The sequence below is a fragment of the Grus americana genome, chromosome 21, assembly GCF_028858705.1.
Source record: "Grus americana isolate bGruAme1 chromosome 21, bGruAme1.mat, whole genome shotgun sequence".
NCBI lineage: Eukaryota > Metazoa > Chordata > Aves > Gruiformes > Gruidae > Grus > Grus americana.
The window spans coordinates 5069162-5085030 of NC_072872.1; the positions used below are offsets into that span (position 1 = coordinate 5069162).

The window sequence follows — 15869 nt, forward strand, 5'->3', positions numbered from 1 at the left end:
AGTAGCAGAGTGCTGCAGGGGCAATGTTCTGATGGTGAAGCACCTGCTTTCGGACTTCTCTTTACTTGGAACGCTGATTGCCAACTTGCCTTCATCACGTCTGGCCCAGACTCCTAAATGAAGGTTCCTGTCTCTTACCAGAATCCTAGTTTCCTCTGTTTCTTCGTCTCTGGGGACATGAACATTTTAACAGGAGTAAGAGCATTTGAATATGATTTGAAGTCGTAAGTGTCTGTTCTCTGCTAGAAAGCAGAGAATAGAAGACTATAGCAAGTAGCTCTGCAAACGTGGTTTTGGCCTCTAAGCAGTTTAAGATGACAAGGACCTTTAATGTCTGATGGGCGTACTGGGTGGAGATAAAAACAGTTAGCCCATACTGGACATAATAAACTTACTTGGATAAATGGACGTATCCTGGGGCTCTAGTTAAAAAAACAACAAACAAACAAATCTTAGAATGTGATAGCAGTGAAGCTAGCATTCTTCCTCAGGTTTTTGAACTTGCATTGAACAAATAATGGACAGAAGCTATTCTGCCACTCCTTTGTACACCAGTCTCAGCCATTGTAAAGTGAATCTTCCCCTTATAGCTCAAATGACTTCTTTCCCAAGATTAATCTCTAAAATATTCCCCATGGAGAAGCAGTAAACCAGTATCAAAGGCAGTTAATATTCTTCAACCTGTGGTGCTGTAACCTGATTTTTTTTTTTTCCTGTGGTATGATGACAGAAGCAGCTGCTGTGGTAGTTGTTTGGTGTAGTGAGAATGAGGAGCTGCCAGTGAGTAAAATTACTGGAAACCCAAGCTACGGAGCTTGCCAAAAACCACTTAAGATTTTAAATGTATTTGCTTCTACTGTCCTAATCCAGATTTAAACATCTGTGTGATTACTGTGCTTGGCAATGTACGTGATATGTTATCCCAGTTTACTTTAGAGAACAAAAAGGCTCGCAATATTTTTTGTAATTTTTGTGATGGTGTTAGTTTTATGGGTTCCATATTCATGCATAATTACAGAATGATAAAAGTGCTTAACCCACTACAACATCTGTAACTAATGAGTAACGTAGAGGTTTTTTCACAGTATTTACATTTTGGTCAGGAGTGATTAAGCGACATGATAGCTTTTGAATCTGGAGTTGGTAGTATTCTCCCATTCCAGCGTGGCTGGTGGGTGAAGTAAGAAAGTGTGAGATGAAATGCAAATACTTAGGTTTAGATGATGTCGTATTTCAGTTGTAAGATACTTTCTGCTCTTAGGATTGAGACATCCTTTCAACCATTGGATGTATGCTTCTATTTATATATTGCTATTTGCTTTTGATTTCTGATGTTAGTAAATAAAAAGCAGGGAGGTGGCAAGGGGAAATGTTGTATTTCACTGTAGAGGCAAAGTGTATCTTGGAATCTTAAAACATGTTTGGATCACTGCTTAAATAATAAAGATTATTTATCAAATACTTCTCTGTGGTAATAATGGCTTAATCTTAATTAAGTGGTTGCTGATAAAACAATTTTTCTTTGCTGTTCTGGTAGTCCTACATTACTGCTACACAGTTGAGGTTGTGTAATGGTATCTTTCCTCTTTTTTTTTTTTTCCCCTCTAGTTGTGGCGCAACTACTTTTAAGGTTATGTGACTGCTTTATTCTTGGAGAGACAAAAGTAGTCATTGTTTCATAATGATGACTTAATCCTGCAATGTTTTTGAAATGAAATATTTTTTTTGTAAAATAATCTTGGAAATGTAATATTTGTGTAAGAAAGTTGAATAGTGCAAGAGATTTTATCACTGGGCTTTTAATGCTAATAGAACTAGATAGAGGCTCTGATTAGATGAAGAGGCTTCCTGTACTGTTCATAAATACACTGACTGTGAAAATCACTTTTGTATGGGTTCTCCTGAAACAGGAGCTAGGGGGAGGCTGGCAGTTTTGCTGTATTTGCAGCTGGAAATTTCATAGATGAACAGACGGAGCAAATTGTGGTATACGCAAATTCTTGCCCTACAGTGAACTGAATCATTATCAACATAGTTTGGTTATTCAGTGTTACTTCTCTATGCAGAACTTTGCACAAAAAAAAAGGAAAAAACCCAACGTAATAATTGGACTTGTAATAAAAACACTGCAGTACTTTATTTGAATTTAATCTGAGAGAAACAACAAGGACTTAAATCTGCAGTTATGTGGAGAGTTCTGTTAAGTCTTGCAGTGTTTGTTCTTGTTGGTTAACGGCAAGAACTGGAATTCATCAGTGCTTCCTCTGCAGCGTTTGAGCCTTGACATCTGGAGGTTTCTAGTGCTTCGTGGCAGGTTGCGTAGAGGGATTTTCTTTTTGCTGGTGAGTTGGTTTTGCCTGCACTCATAAAAAGTGTTGATGAAGATAGGAAAGAGTAAGAGGATGTGCATTTGGTATGTTACTTTTGCAAAGTGATTTTTACCTGCCAGCCATACGGAGGTCACTGTGTATTTGGTGTGGTGTTGACCCTTGAACAGGCTCCACTAGCATAAAATGGTTCACTTGAAATTCACTTTCAAAGTTAAGTTTGGCAAGGAGCACTGAAATTGTGGCTGCTTTTTCAGAATTATTTGTACAACTTCTGGTTCCTTGAGACTTGGAGAATATGAGGAGGAGCTCAGCATCTTTCAGGATGCAGCTAAAATTAATATGAATGAATTTTCTGTCAGTTACCAATCAACTTTGGTTTGTTTTTCCTTCAGACAGGGATGCAAAATTCCTTTTTCCCTTATGTTTAGATGTGGGGTGGTTGGCACCTTCTCAGCTTTTCTTGAGTCTTCAAGGAAAAAGCCCTGTAGCTGGCCAAGTTTCAAGCCTACTTTTTCCTTTTTTTGCCACCCAGCCCCAGTAATGAACTATTGTGGGTGGTGACTGATGGATTATTAATTTTTTTAACTTGGAAATTATTTTATAAAAACGACATTCTGCACTTTGCAGTTAAAGGAATGTGCTTGTGCCGCACTTGGCTCTGCAGAAGAGGAAGGGCTGGATCTTTTCTATTGTTGAAAAGATGGTGATTCTGAGATCTTCCACTCTTGAGAGAGGAAAGAAAGCTGATGCAGCTTCTTTATAGACACTCGAGTCAATAAGTCTCTTGATAAAAGTTGGGGTAATTCTATCATAAAAATTAGTGCTTAATTCGCAGGGGAGAGAGTGTTGAAGGAAATACGTAGGTTGTGTGCAGATGGGACTGTTTTAGGAGTTGTTTCCTGAAAGTAGGGTGTATTTGTCTTTGTAAGCTATAAAGAAGGCACTTGTCAAAGAAGTGATGGTGGAACATAATTCATTTGGTTACAGCTGCATTGCATTTAGTCATTACCTGTGTATATGCTAAATTTTGTTAGCACAGCTGGAAGGCGAAATGAACAGAAAGTGGTTTTTTTCAATCGTGATTTTGTACAACTCAAACCTTGCATAACCTTAAGAACCAGTGGTACCTATGCTGGTGCTAAGCCTAACTGGTAAATGTAAGATCTATCATCTGCACGTGAGCAGAGTTCCGTACTGTGGTCTGTCTTAATGATATTGGACTGTGCAAGTGCTTCCTAGATGCTGCTGCTGAAACATTCTTGACTTCACAGAAAATAAGACAAAAGGTCTTGCTCCTTGGCTGTTTTCCTGTTTAAACTCTCCAAAAGTAATTTGTAAACAGCATTGAAGTTTTAATAAACAGGAGAGGGTAGTGATATGCTACAAGTAAGACAAACAATGGAAAAAGCTCTGAAAAGAACTCTTTTGTTTAGCTTCAGTTTCTTGTGGTTTTGTACCTAACTCAAAAATGGGGTCTTAGAGAACTGGGGCTAGTATATAAGAATAGTTAGGAGTGGCTGAATTTCATCCATCCTTGGAGGTCATTGAATAATATTTTTAGGTGTATACTATATCCTTTAGTTTCTGATCTCCAAAGAAAACGTAAAGATCTCTTGTACGTAGGTTGAGATGCCACTACTTGTAATTTTTAGATTGCCCTGGGAAAGTAATTAGTTTTCATTGAAAATGAATAGATTATTTAGTCTCTAAAGTGAATTTTGTATCAACAACAATAGAGCAGGGAAAAACCAACAAACCCTCAAGCTTGCTACTAGGGAATTTCCTAGCCTCTAGAAATTTAAGGCATTTCTTATTGAGTCCCTGTAGACCATTGCTATCACTATTATCTGCAACTTCTCTGGCAACTGACAGACTCCTTTACTGGAGTTTCGTTGGATTCCCCCTGTGTGTTATGAGAATGATGGCAGCTGCTCTAAGGAGGAAAGAAAATAGAATCATTTCCTACCTGGATGATCGGTTCATTCAGGAAATGCCTGAGAGATTCAAGCCACAGCCTCAACTGTATCAGCAAAAGCAATTTGTCTCTCTCCGGGTATTTCCATTGCTGGAAGTAGTAGTCAACAGGGACGAGAACATCGTAGTCTGAGATTCATGTAAGACTGGAGAAATTTCAAATATACAGGATCACTGACTTCTCAGCTGACTACTTAAAAAAAGAAAATAGTCTTTTTCCTTCTCTGATGTGGTTTCCGATGCTTAATGTATGAACACTCAATCTTCTGTCAGGTCCCGACTTTCATGCTGTAGCGTTCTGCGCGGTGGACACACTTCAGGTTGCACCAAATAGTAGCTTCTTGAAAACTTATCAATTGGTTGTGGGTAAATTCAGCTTTATCCTAGTGAACTGGGGAGAAAAGGTAACATAGCTCTGTATGTTGGATGCACTTTTCTTGAAATATCCTTCTTTAATAATTAAAGAAAACATGGTATGTTGTGATTCTTGTTCAATAGTAGCTGTAACTGTTCAGACTGCTGCTGTTGAGCAATATTAAAAGGCACTTTGCGGATACTTCAGTCGGTACAAATTCACTAGAGCCTTTCCAGAGAAGGTAGCAAAAATTCTAATGGATGTGCTGCTGGGGGTCACTCAAAGATGTGTCATGCAACCTGTCAGTCCAGATCACTTTGATTTGGTCAATAGAAAGGACATTTTATGGAAACTCTGGATTTTGAGTCAAAAGATTAAGGGATATAACAGCATAGGGCTAGTATTCTTTACCTTTCATTTGACTGAGGTACAGTAGTAGTGTCTCATGGGGAATTAATCCAGACCCCAGTTGCAGGGTACTGGAGGGCAGTTAATGAGCGGCTGAGTGGTGCTCACCCTGCCCACCCATGTTAAACCACTTGGTTGTGGTTTGAGGATCTTGGTCCAAGCTTGCAGATACTCTTGTAACAGCAAGTCTAATTTTTTAAATCTGAACTTGCATTGAAGGGAAAAAAGACAAAAAAAAAAAAAGATGGAATTGATGTTAACTGTATTAATTAAATGATCGGGGAAGTAAAAGCATAGGATTCTCTTCCCTTCCTATTCCCCAGCAGGAAACTGGATGTGTGAAGGCGATGAGTTATAAAATCCATCTCCATGTGTTCTGTTATTGGTAAAGCAAGCATGAGAGGTCATATTTTTGATATATGGAAAAGCAGATTTTGGTAGTGCACTTGTTGTAACTACCATGGTTTGGTTTCAATTAATTCATTCCTGTAATCTGTGGATTACAGGTTAGCTCTATTTTTGGAAAAGCAGGGTAGGGGGAAGACTTCCTAGCAGATTGCCCTGGAGGTGGCAGATGGCATTCTTTACTCTGTAACAGCTTTGTAGGGCATCCGTTGCTAGTGGTGTTGAGGTGTAAAACAACACAGCCATTTGCTAAACTTTTTCTTTGCTTCAAGAAAAAAAGTTGTAGACTCTTCCTTTCTTGTCCCTTCCTGAATGTTTTTGTTTCACTTGCATGCTTCTTATTCAGCTTCAGGTATAAAACAGTATGTGTTCTCCGTGAGCACTTCCCATCCAAGAAGTTGTTATATTTCTGTAGTGAACAAAAGAATTTTTTAAGGAGCTCTGAGGTCTTTTTGAGGATGGAGATAACTTAAGTGTCTGTAAAACGTTTGAAAGCTATTTCTATCAATGTTTCAAAAGGCCACCCTGCATCTTGCTGTCTTGTGTTTTCTATGCTGAATTGCTTTAGGATGTGGGGTTATCTTTGTTTTTAATTTTTATTTTCAGAAATTGAAAGAATTTTGAATATTAACATGGGCTTTTCCCCTCTTTCTCCCCCCCCACCCCTTCAAGAACCTTTTTAAAACGCTGGGGTTGTTGGAGTGGTTGAATTTTTCCTGGATTTGAGTGAGAAATTCAGAAGACTGAAGCCCAGGCTCACTGTCTACCTTTCACGGAGGCCCAGCCGTGAGAGGACAGAAGAAGGCACGTGGCGAATCATGACAGCAGACAAAGAAAAAGACAAAGACAAAGAGAAGGACAGGGATAGAGACCGGGATAAGGAGCGAGACAAGAGAGACAAGGTGAGGGAGAGTGAGAACTCACGTCCTCGTCGGAGCTGTACGTTGGAAGGAGGCGCCAAGAATTATGCGGAAAGCGATCATAGTGAAGATGAGGACAATGACAACAACAGTGCCACCACAGAGGAGTCCACAAAGAAAAGCAAAAAGAAACCGCCCAAGAAGAAGTCCCGATACGAGAGAACAGACAACGGTGAAATAACGTCCTTTATCACGGAGGATGATGTTGTGTACAGGCCTGGAGGTAAGAAATTCTTGTGTTATGTTTCCTTTGAAAGTAATAGTTGGCTGCAGCAGACAGTACAGTGTGCTGTTAATTTAAATGATGGTTGGTCTGGGGGCAGGTTGCTACATTTCCATTGGAGACAAATATGAATATGGGTGCAAAAGTTTTTGCTCATGTCTCGTAGTATCTGATTTGTTGGAATGAACTTAGGTCCTCTTTGAAAAAAGAGCCACCCCTTTTTCTACCATGTTAATTATCTGTGTATCATGTGGAATCTCTGTCCCCGGGAATTTCAGAATTAAATTTAATAAAGCACTGAGCACTTTGCTCCAACTTTTTGAAGTGAGACTTGATCTGAAATAGAGATTTAACTAGGTGGCATATAGAGATATCTTCCAACTTTTCTGACAAGTTTTCCTGTGAATCTGACTTCATTGTAGAGCTCATCTCCTGTCTTCTGTTTGTGAAATAAATCAAGTGACTTCAGATCTCATACCTATGATGCCGTTGATCTCACTCCCCTCATTAATAGCTAGCTAATGCCTATGCACAGCAGCTTAGCTACTGGTCAAAACAGTGTCAGTATGAGCAAGTGTCTGAGATGCTTTGGGGACAGAAGCACAAGTTTGCGGCGTGCTCTGGATGTCTTGGACATGCCACTTAATTACTGCCAAGTTCACGGAAGGCTTTTAGGGTCTCATGTAAGGTTTCAAGATCTAACCTGTGGATGCTGTCAGCTAACTTTTTCCTCAAAATGAAATTGTACTTGAAAATGAGATTATTCAGCTAGCCGTATTCCTCATTTTACAGTAAAAACTTCATCTACACAGCATTTTAAGTGTTGATTGCAATTGTTCCACCACAAGGAATAGTGATGTTTGGCTTTACTGTTCAAAGCACTGGCTTAAGGGCTCTGGTAGTTAAATATTACTTTTCTGTAAAATGATCAGTATGCTGTGGTAACACTGCTGGAGCAAGAGAAATGGATTCAAACTAAAAACCATGGAAACTAATGAGGTAAAATCTTGTCTGATTTTTTCCATGAGGTGCTGTATATCTCAGCTACTAAAATATCATTGTATGAGTACAGATGTAAGTGTGTTAAATGCTCTATTCAGTTGTAGTTGCTGTAAGTGCTCTAAAATGCTAGTGGTGTGTGTGGGTAGCATCAGCTGCAGGCGCAGACGGGCTGAAATTCTGCTGGTTTTGGAGGTGTAGCATTCTATACTTGTTATTCCATGTGAAAGTTGTAGAGTCTGTTTTCACTTAGCTCTACCAACATTAGTCAGAATAGCTTATCTATTGAAATGCTTCAAATGTAACTTGAAATATAAGCCATTCAAAAGATAGGTTTTTCTCTTGGTTAGGGCTTGTAGCTGAGTAATATTTGTGGCTTGAGCAGTAGCAATAGGGAGCCTGCAAAAGCATCAGCTTTGGTGGCAATCTTATTTTTCAGTGTCAGAGGATGAAAAATAATTTAGAATCTGTTAAGAACAGCTGTTGTGTGGGCCCAGTAGTACAATGCGATACGCTGGCTTTATTGCAGAAGGACTTTGCTTAAAACGAAGATGGAAAATCAGTTTGTGATCTCAATTTCATCTTGTAGTGGGATGGAGAAGTATTAGCACTCTTTAACCAGGAGGTGCAGTGCTTGGAGTACCTCTGATGTAGCAGTACTTGGATAGAGGTATACGTGCAGAACAGTGGGAATCAGTACTGCAGTTACACAGAGTTTACATCTTTGCCACATAATTGACAAAGGAGGGAAGAGAGCCTGTAAATGCTGGTGGTGTGGGGAGAGCTTGTTTATGCTATGTTTTTCACAAGAGTATCCATTCAGAAGAGAAATCTTCTTTATGTACGGACTGGCTTGTACCTTCTCACTTGCCAGCATTTACACGCGGGGAGAGAGTGTATTTATGGGCTGAAATGCAAGGTAAAGCCTCAGTCACAGCGCAGGCATGGAGATGTGTCAGGGAACCTGCATGCAGCAAATACTCTGTAGGGTTTGGCAGGGTTTGGAAGAGGTTGCGTGTTCTGGTAAAGGATTTGTAAGCTCGTTTGCCCGGTCTCAACCGAGACCAGTGCTGGCCACGGGCAGCTTGCTTCGTTTTCTCTTTGCCCATCTTTCTGCACTGTTTGAAGAAAAGGAGGTGGGGGGGAAGTGGTTGTATCTGATCTGGAGGAGGTTATCTAGTGAAAGAACAAGGAAAGCCATAGAACTTGTGATAATTGAGATATTTTTATACCTGTTTTGTAATTTAAAAATCAGCTTATTAAACTTTACATTTTATTATTAGTAATTAGCACGAGATGTACCCTAGCGTTGAAACTTTTCTGTTCAGGTTGCTCCTTGTGCTTTTTTTTTAAACTTGCACCTGTCTCTTGTCTTAAACTGCAGGGAGCAATGAGAACACACGTTGTTGGCTAGTTCATTGTTGGAGGGACATGAGCCTAGCTGAAATCTTAATTGACTCATTGTCTTTTTATACTGAAGTTGAAATTTTATTTAAAACATAATTTGTTAACAGGAATGAGATCTTGAATACTCATCCTAGTGCATAATATATTCTAAAGCAATTTTAGCCTCTATTGCAGAAGAAAATCTTAGCTTCTGTCTTATGGCTAGGTGACATATAGGGAGATGTATTTGTAGCTAAGGGTCCAAATGACATAAAATTTAAGAGGGATTAAGAGAGTTTAAATTAATGAGACTTGCACAGCGGGGATTAGAAAGATGAAAATTAAAGGTGTGTGCAGAACGAGTAGCTGTCTTCAGTTTACGTATTTTAGGCTTTAAGGGAAGGAAATCCTTTCCATTCATTTGATTCTTTCTCTTTAAACACTCTTATCTGATATGGATGAATGTTAAAGGTCTGCATTTTCTTACTACGAATTCCTTGGTTAAAATCTCATTCTATGTTTACCCCATTGCTGTGCAGTACTTAATCCAGCACTTAATATTGCTTTCTTCTGTACTGAGCTCAGCAGCTATATTTGACTGATAGCAAATAGACTGTAAATAGATAATCAAGATCACTGGAATTTTTCAAATGAAAAGTTACACTACATTACTATATAAATACTGTTCTTATTAATTTGCATAGATATAATGAATGTATGCGTAGCTTTAAACCATGTATTAAAACTTATTGAGTAGAGCTTAGACTGCACTATGCAATTAATCTTCTCTACTTTGGAAATCACACAGGCCTATCCTAAAAGCTTGTTGGCCCACTTCCCCATCTGTCCTCTCGGTTTCCACAACCGCCCTCCCCTTTCCTTCCAAGTCTAATCTGTTTGTCTGTCTCTCTTTTTTTTTTTTTTTTTTTAAACTTGTAGTTCTTTACCTTTGTTTTGTCAAAATGACTGTCACGGTAACAATTTCCATTGTACAGTGTGCGTTCAGATTTGCTTATAGACTTCCTTAGCATAAGGTAATGATAGTATAACATAGCTTATTTATTTTTTCCCTCCTTTTAGAGTCAAATTATTTAATGTTGAATTTCCTTCCATTTCTAGTGTAGATTGGTTCCCTTCTACTGGCTTTTGCCAAAATACAGCGTGGTTTGAAAGGGTTGATTTCACATACAGTTTGTATGCACATGCAATATGGTTAACACATGGCTCCTAATTGGGTGTACTCTAAAACTGGTGGTCTTGTTTTGTAGTATGTTTTTTGCAGTTCTACTTTTTTGACAGACTGCAAGTGAATTTGAATACTTTGATACTCTGCTGTGCAAACCAGACTCTGTAACTACATCTGTTGTTTGGGTTAGACAATTAGTCTTCGTGTACGATTTTTCTGTATAGAAGAACATACTGAAGTGCTGTCAGCGGAATAGCTGTCAATGCGTTGTACTGGACTTCAGTGGCTGAGGTGCGTTTGGAACAACTGTCCAGGCTTTTTCCAGGTGCCGTGCTACTCCAAACGCTGTTGAGTAATATAGCAGCTTTTGTATGGGCCCTGCTTTTGATACTTGGTTAAGAGAATGACTTGCCTCGCTGGCAGGGGGAGCTACGTGATGGAAAGCAAATAGCACTGTTAGTGACTTTCAATTTGTGGCCAACATAGTGAAAGATGAAAAAGGTAATGATGATACTGTGTGAGAGAACCCTTTTTTCCTCCTTGGTTCTGGAGGGCAATAACATGCTTAAAGTCTTAAAAGGACCTAATGTATGGAAGTATTTTTCTTGTCTGTCTTCAGCTTGTCCTTGAACATGGAGATTTTCTTTTCAATATCCCAGTAAATTGCTCTTATGAAGTAATTGAGTTAAGATTCCAGTGGTAGTACATGGCAGGAATAACTGCATCAAAATAATAGCTAGTTATGTGGATACTTTTATTGCCCTGTTCCTTGTTGCTTTCTGAACTCTTGCATACCTTTCTTGCTGGAGGAAGCTGTATGGTCCCTGTCCCCTTTCACCCTCAGTCGGTTCAACATGTCAGGAAGGGATGTTACTACATTAAAGCCACCACAGAACTTAATCCTGCAGATATTGTTGCTACTGAGCTGCTGTAATGTCATCATGGTGGCACCTTGAATGCTGGACTGGAAGAACTTTGTTGGATGAAAGTCTAAGTTGATTTGGAGCCTCAGGAAAATAGATGACTTGATGTGTCACCTGGAGGTGAGGACAATGTTGTTTGCTCTGCCTACGTAGAAACATTTAAAAGGATCTGCAGGAATTAAAAGGATTTATGAGGATCTGTTTCTACAGTGACATCAGTAGCTATATAAACAGCACATCAGCAAGAGGAATCAACATGAGGTAACACAAGGTGAAATGCTTCTCCAGGGAGTGTAGTGCATTGTAGGACTTCAGAGTTTTCCAGCAAATTGCTTTGGAATAGCTTACATGAGAGCCTCTTTGTTCTAGGTCTTCCAAGATCTGCGTGAAGAGATGCAGAGTGTTAGATACAGAAAGCGCGCTTGATATTGTGCAGGGAAAGAGGCAGAATTAGCTTTATGGGGATCCTGGAACATCTGGCCTCTTATACGAAAAAATAGGAATGTGTCTTTTTGCCACTTTGAGCTGTTTTAGGCAATCACTGTTTGGGACAGCTATTGGACTCCCTTGGTTTAGTTGCCTTTTTAAGGTATGGGAAATCAGTGTCACTAGGATGAAAGTGAAATATTCCTACTGGAAAATAAAACTCTTCTGGATTTATAGGTTGATGTCCCTTTACAATTTTGTTAGAATTCTGTCCCTGAGTGCTGTTTAGGAGGCACCATAACCCCGTAAGCTATTATCTGGACAGGCATCAGAGAAGGAACGAAACTGAATTTGCAGGTTGGATGCACTGTTGTGAAATACTGCTGCTCAGTTGTCACCAAACGTATCAAAGTGAGATCTTAGGTACTTTTCACTTCGATGTGTTCTGTGATTATAGTGTATGTGCTCATTTTTCTAAGGGAGCACTTCATAAGCTATGAAATAGTTTGCAGTCTTCAGTGACTGAGATTTGAAGCCTGCAGGTGTTGGGTTATTGCACTATCACAATGAAAAAATAACAAAAGGTGGTGGCTCATCTTTTGTGTGAATCCGCAGGCCTGACAGCAAAGTCTGTCCTGCGGAGTGTGGCCAGTGGAGTTCCAGTCACAGTGGAACTAGAATAATATTTACCCAAGATCTAGTTGGACAGATTTCTTCTAGCCGTTGTAAAATCCACTGTCAGTTTTGTTAGCAAGGAAGCATTAGGACTTCTAAATTTCTAAGTTTTAGTTTTTGATGGTGTAATTAATTGTTTCCTTTATTATAACTGTGCTGAGATGTTTAACATTGTAGTAACTGAGGAAATTGCTGAAATGGTTGTTTTAATCTAGAAACCTTCATCAGCTTTATAAAAATATATATAAACAAAAAACAAAGCCATCTATTTACTTTGTGTGCTGCTATTTGGGTTGAATGTTGGTGAAATTGAAATGCAGGAATGTGGCTCATGCTCTGACAGTGATTGGTTTGTATTTGACATTGGCCTGTGTGTTTGTCATTCTTCTAGATGCTGCCTTCTATTTATTCTGACAGCTTTACCAGCTGAGAAAGGTGGCCATGCCAGAATTAAACATAAAAATATTTATAATATGAGCATCAATTTTTTTCCATAAAACTTGAAGTTCCAGTAGGGGGTTTTTAGGCTGTTAAAAAGTTGGGAGGTGAAGTTAATTATTTTTTTTAAGTTTTAAAATTTGAAATTTATGCTTGTGCAGAAGGAAGAAATGCAACAACATTATTTTTTTCAGCTGTAGATTTTAATTTTAGGAGGTCTTAAACTGTTTTCTGTCCATGTTGTGTGGATTGACCAAGTTTGTCATGGAGATGCATAGTTTCACACGGGTGGTCTTCTCTTCCCTCAAAAGCTGCATAGTTGAAATGAGCACGTATTCTAATGCGATGCGCTCTGTATTTCCCTCTTCATTTGAAAGTGTTACCATCGGGGTAGTAGTTCATTGAAATAATCAGATAGTCAGTGACAGACCTTCAGCTGCTGTAAGTAGGAATAACCTCAGGAGCTGCGCTGCTTAATGTGTTTGTACGAGTTCCCTTGTTTTTCACACTTACACCACTGTTCTCAACCTTTCCGCATATGTGAATAGCGGTGAGGAAAACTCAACAATCTTTTCTTAGAAGATAATATCTTTTTAAGACTTGTTTCAATGGAAACAAACACATTCTTTACTTATTCCTCCTTTAGTAATTAAAAGAAAGAAAATTAGAGAAAAGGCCTGGATTAGTAGGTGAGTCTTAAAACATGTCAGGAGGGATAACAAAATGCATAAAAGCATTTAAAAATGCATAAAAGCATCACAGAAGGATTTTCTTTGAAGTTGATTGAAGTCTGTAGAGAACTGTTTCCACATGCAGCTGAAACTTGTGGTGGTGTTGTTCTGTACCATTGGCTATAACAGCGGTTGTAATTAGTTTTTGTTCTCAGCATTTGAGATTTTATGAAAAGTGTGGTTTCTAAAGATCAGGTGAGTGGGTGAATAATAGTAAGTGTAGAAAATAAGGTTGCATGAAGCATACGTTGACTACTTAACTGCATGTAACTAATTTTCTGTATTTGTGTGGTTAGCATAAGCAGAAAACATAAGCCAAATGTGGGGGGGAACGATGCATTTCCTGAGTTCATATTTACTCTTTGATGCGGCAAGCGTTGCTCTGCTTGTGGGCAGCTGTTGGTGCTTGACAGCTGGACTCTTAAATGCAGATCAAGGTCGATCTAGCAAATGGATTCCTCTGGCTTTTGTGTATAAATCCTGAAGAGGAGGCGAGTGCACCAAGGGGCAGGGCAGGGGCCCGGATATCTGGGACCGGGGATGCTGCTTGGCCAGTGGCGGGCTGACAGGTTTATCATCTTTATTAGTACGTGAAATTGTGGTAGTGTTTTCATAACAGATGAATTGTGCAATTGGAGAATTGTAGATAGGACTTTCTCTGTAAGGTTATTGTTAATTTATCGGTGAGTCATCCCTCTGTGCTCCATTATAACAAAACATGGGTCACTAACAAAGGGAGATGTGCTACCATTGACTGCTGTAATGAAGCATTACTGAAAGTAACGTGTACTAAATGAACTTCATAACATGTTCCCTGAGAAACTTGTAATGCAAAATAAAAATGCCTTGTAAATCTGTGGTGTTCTGGAGCTGTTACAGGAGGAATGTGAAACTTTTCATGAAAACCTTATTGACATAATTTTTTTTTCTGTGTGACTACAACAGCTATAGTTGAAAATTTGTGGTTTAACTACCATAGGTAACTGGGGATCACAGGTATGAGCAATTTTGCAGACTGCATTAAGGAATTATTTTTGCAGAGGATGAATGTAGAAAGGTTATAACCAAGGCAAAAAGTAATACTTGATGGGGAATGCAGTATGCCATTATGGAATTAGGCAAATGGAAATTTTGAAATAAAAACAATGAGTGGGAAGCAACTGTGGAAAAATTGGACTAAGGGGCAGGAATTCCTTGAAATAATGGTTCTCAAGGAGTGAAAATGGAGTTTCTAGCCGCAGTAATTGTTCACGGCCCGTCCTCAATTTATTTCAATTAAAATAGTTTGAACTTCTAGTGCATGAATCTGCCAGCCCTTTTTCTTTTACTCTGTGGAAGTTGCCACGTCTTTCATCGACCATTAGATAAAGGAGCATTTGGCCAATGACAAGGGCAACACCTCTGTACGCAGTGAACTAAATTCTCATTTTAGCTTCTGTACTGGGAATGATGCTGCGGTTTCCCATGTAGCTCAGTTTGCTTTATGCCAGAAGATTGTGTTAACTGTTATCTGGAGATTTTTCTGATAAATTGGGGGAGGGAAGGAGTGAAATTTAATCTGTCACAGTTTTGATCCTGGGACTAACCTTTGCTGCTTCATTTTGGAATGCAGGGTTTGTGAAAATATCTTTTAAAAGTATTCATCAGGGGATTGAGGAGAAAGTTCGTCGGTGAGGGAGATGCTTCTCTACAGGTTTGACACTCAGTGCTGTGTTGAAGCAGGCTAAGTGAACACAGCATCTTAAAGTGAGACTGTTTGGTTTTTTTATGGTTTCCAAGTGGAATAGGAAATGGAAGAGGGTAAATACAACTTGAGGATTGATGAAAATAAATTCTCCTTTAAGTTATCTCAATTTTCACATTATTGTTCGATGGGCCACACTGGTAAGGTATTTATGTCTAACCGGGTATCTTCTAACTGACCATTGAATTATTCTTTTCTGTAATAATATAAATTTTGGGCAACCTATCTGGCTTTCCTTTTGTCCTAAAGAGTTTTGTATAAACAGTATCTGGTAGCAGAGCATCTGTTGGTCTAAAGCATCTCAAGTAAATTGAGCTACAAATGGAAATATTTTTGCTTTGTTTCAGCATTGGCAGGAAGAATGGATCTATCTAGTCGTCTTTTTTAATGTCCAAAATGTGTTATGTATGCTTTTACCAAAAGCAATAAAGATATTTAAAGCAAAAAAGGATCAGAAACCCTTCTGTAAAGGGAGTGGCTAGATGTACATGAAAGCGTACATAGATTTAAGACTTTTTTTTGTTCATGTTATTTAGGAAAGAAATATACCTAAATGTAAACCTATATTTATTTTTCTTTGGCTTGAAAATTTATATTTGTATCTTTACTGTGGTGATTGTACTCCTCTTAATAGTGAGGAAAGCATTTTTTTTTCTTCCTGAAATGGGCATTTCTTTTTTTTAAGCAGCTGACTAGCATGTGAGCATGATCATCATGCTTTATAATGAAGAATAAAAGGTAACAAT

The 15869-nt window shown here is 38.7% G+C and overlaps 1 protein-coding gene across 5 annotated transcripts in view; it reads left to right on the forward strand.

Moving 5' to 3' along the window:
* The window catches only part of RERE (arginine-glutamic acid dipeptide repeats), a 251426-nt gene that overhangs the window by 70052 nt on the left and 165505 nt on the right, over positions 1–15869 (forward strand). For all 5 annotated transcript variants that reach the window (XM_054849562.1, XM_054849563.1, XM_054849565.1 and 2 more), the window contains exon 2: positions 6145–6615. In XM_054849562.1, coding sequence (XP_054705537.1) covers positions 6291–6615 — 325 coding nt within the window. In that variant the 5' untranslated portion in view covers positions 6145–6290. The remainder of the gene's footprint in view (positions 1–6144; positions 6616–15869) is intronic.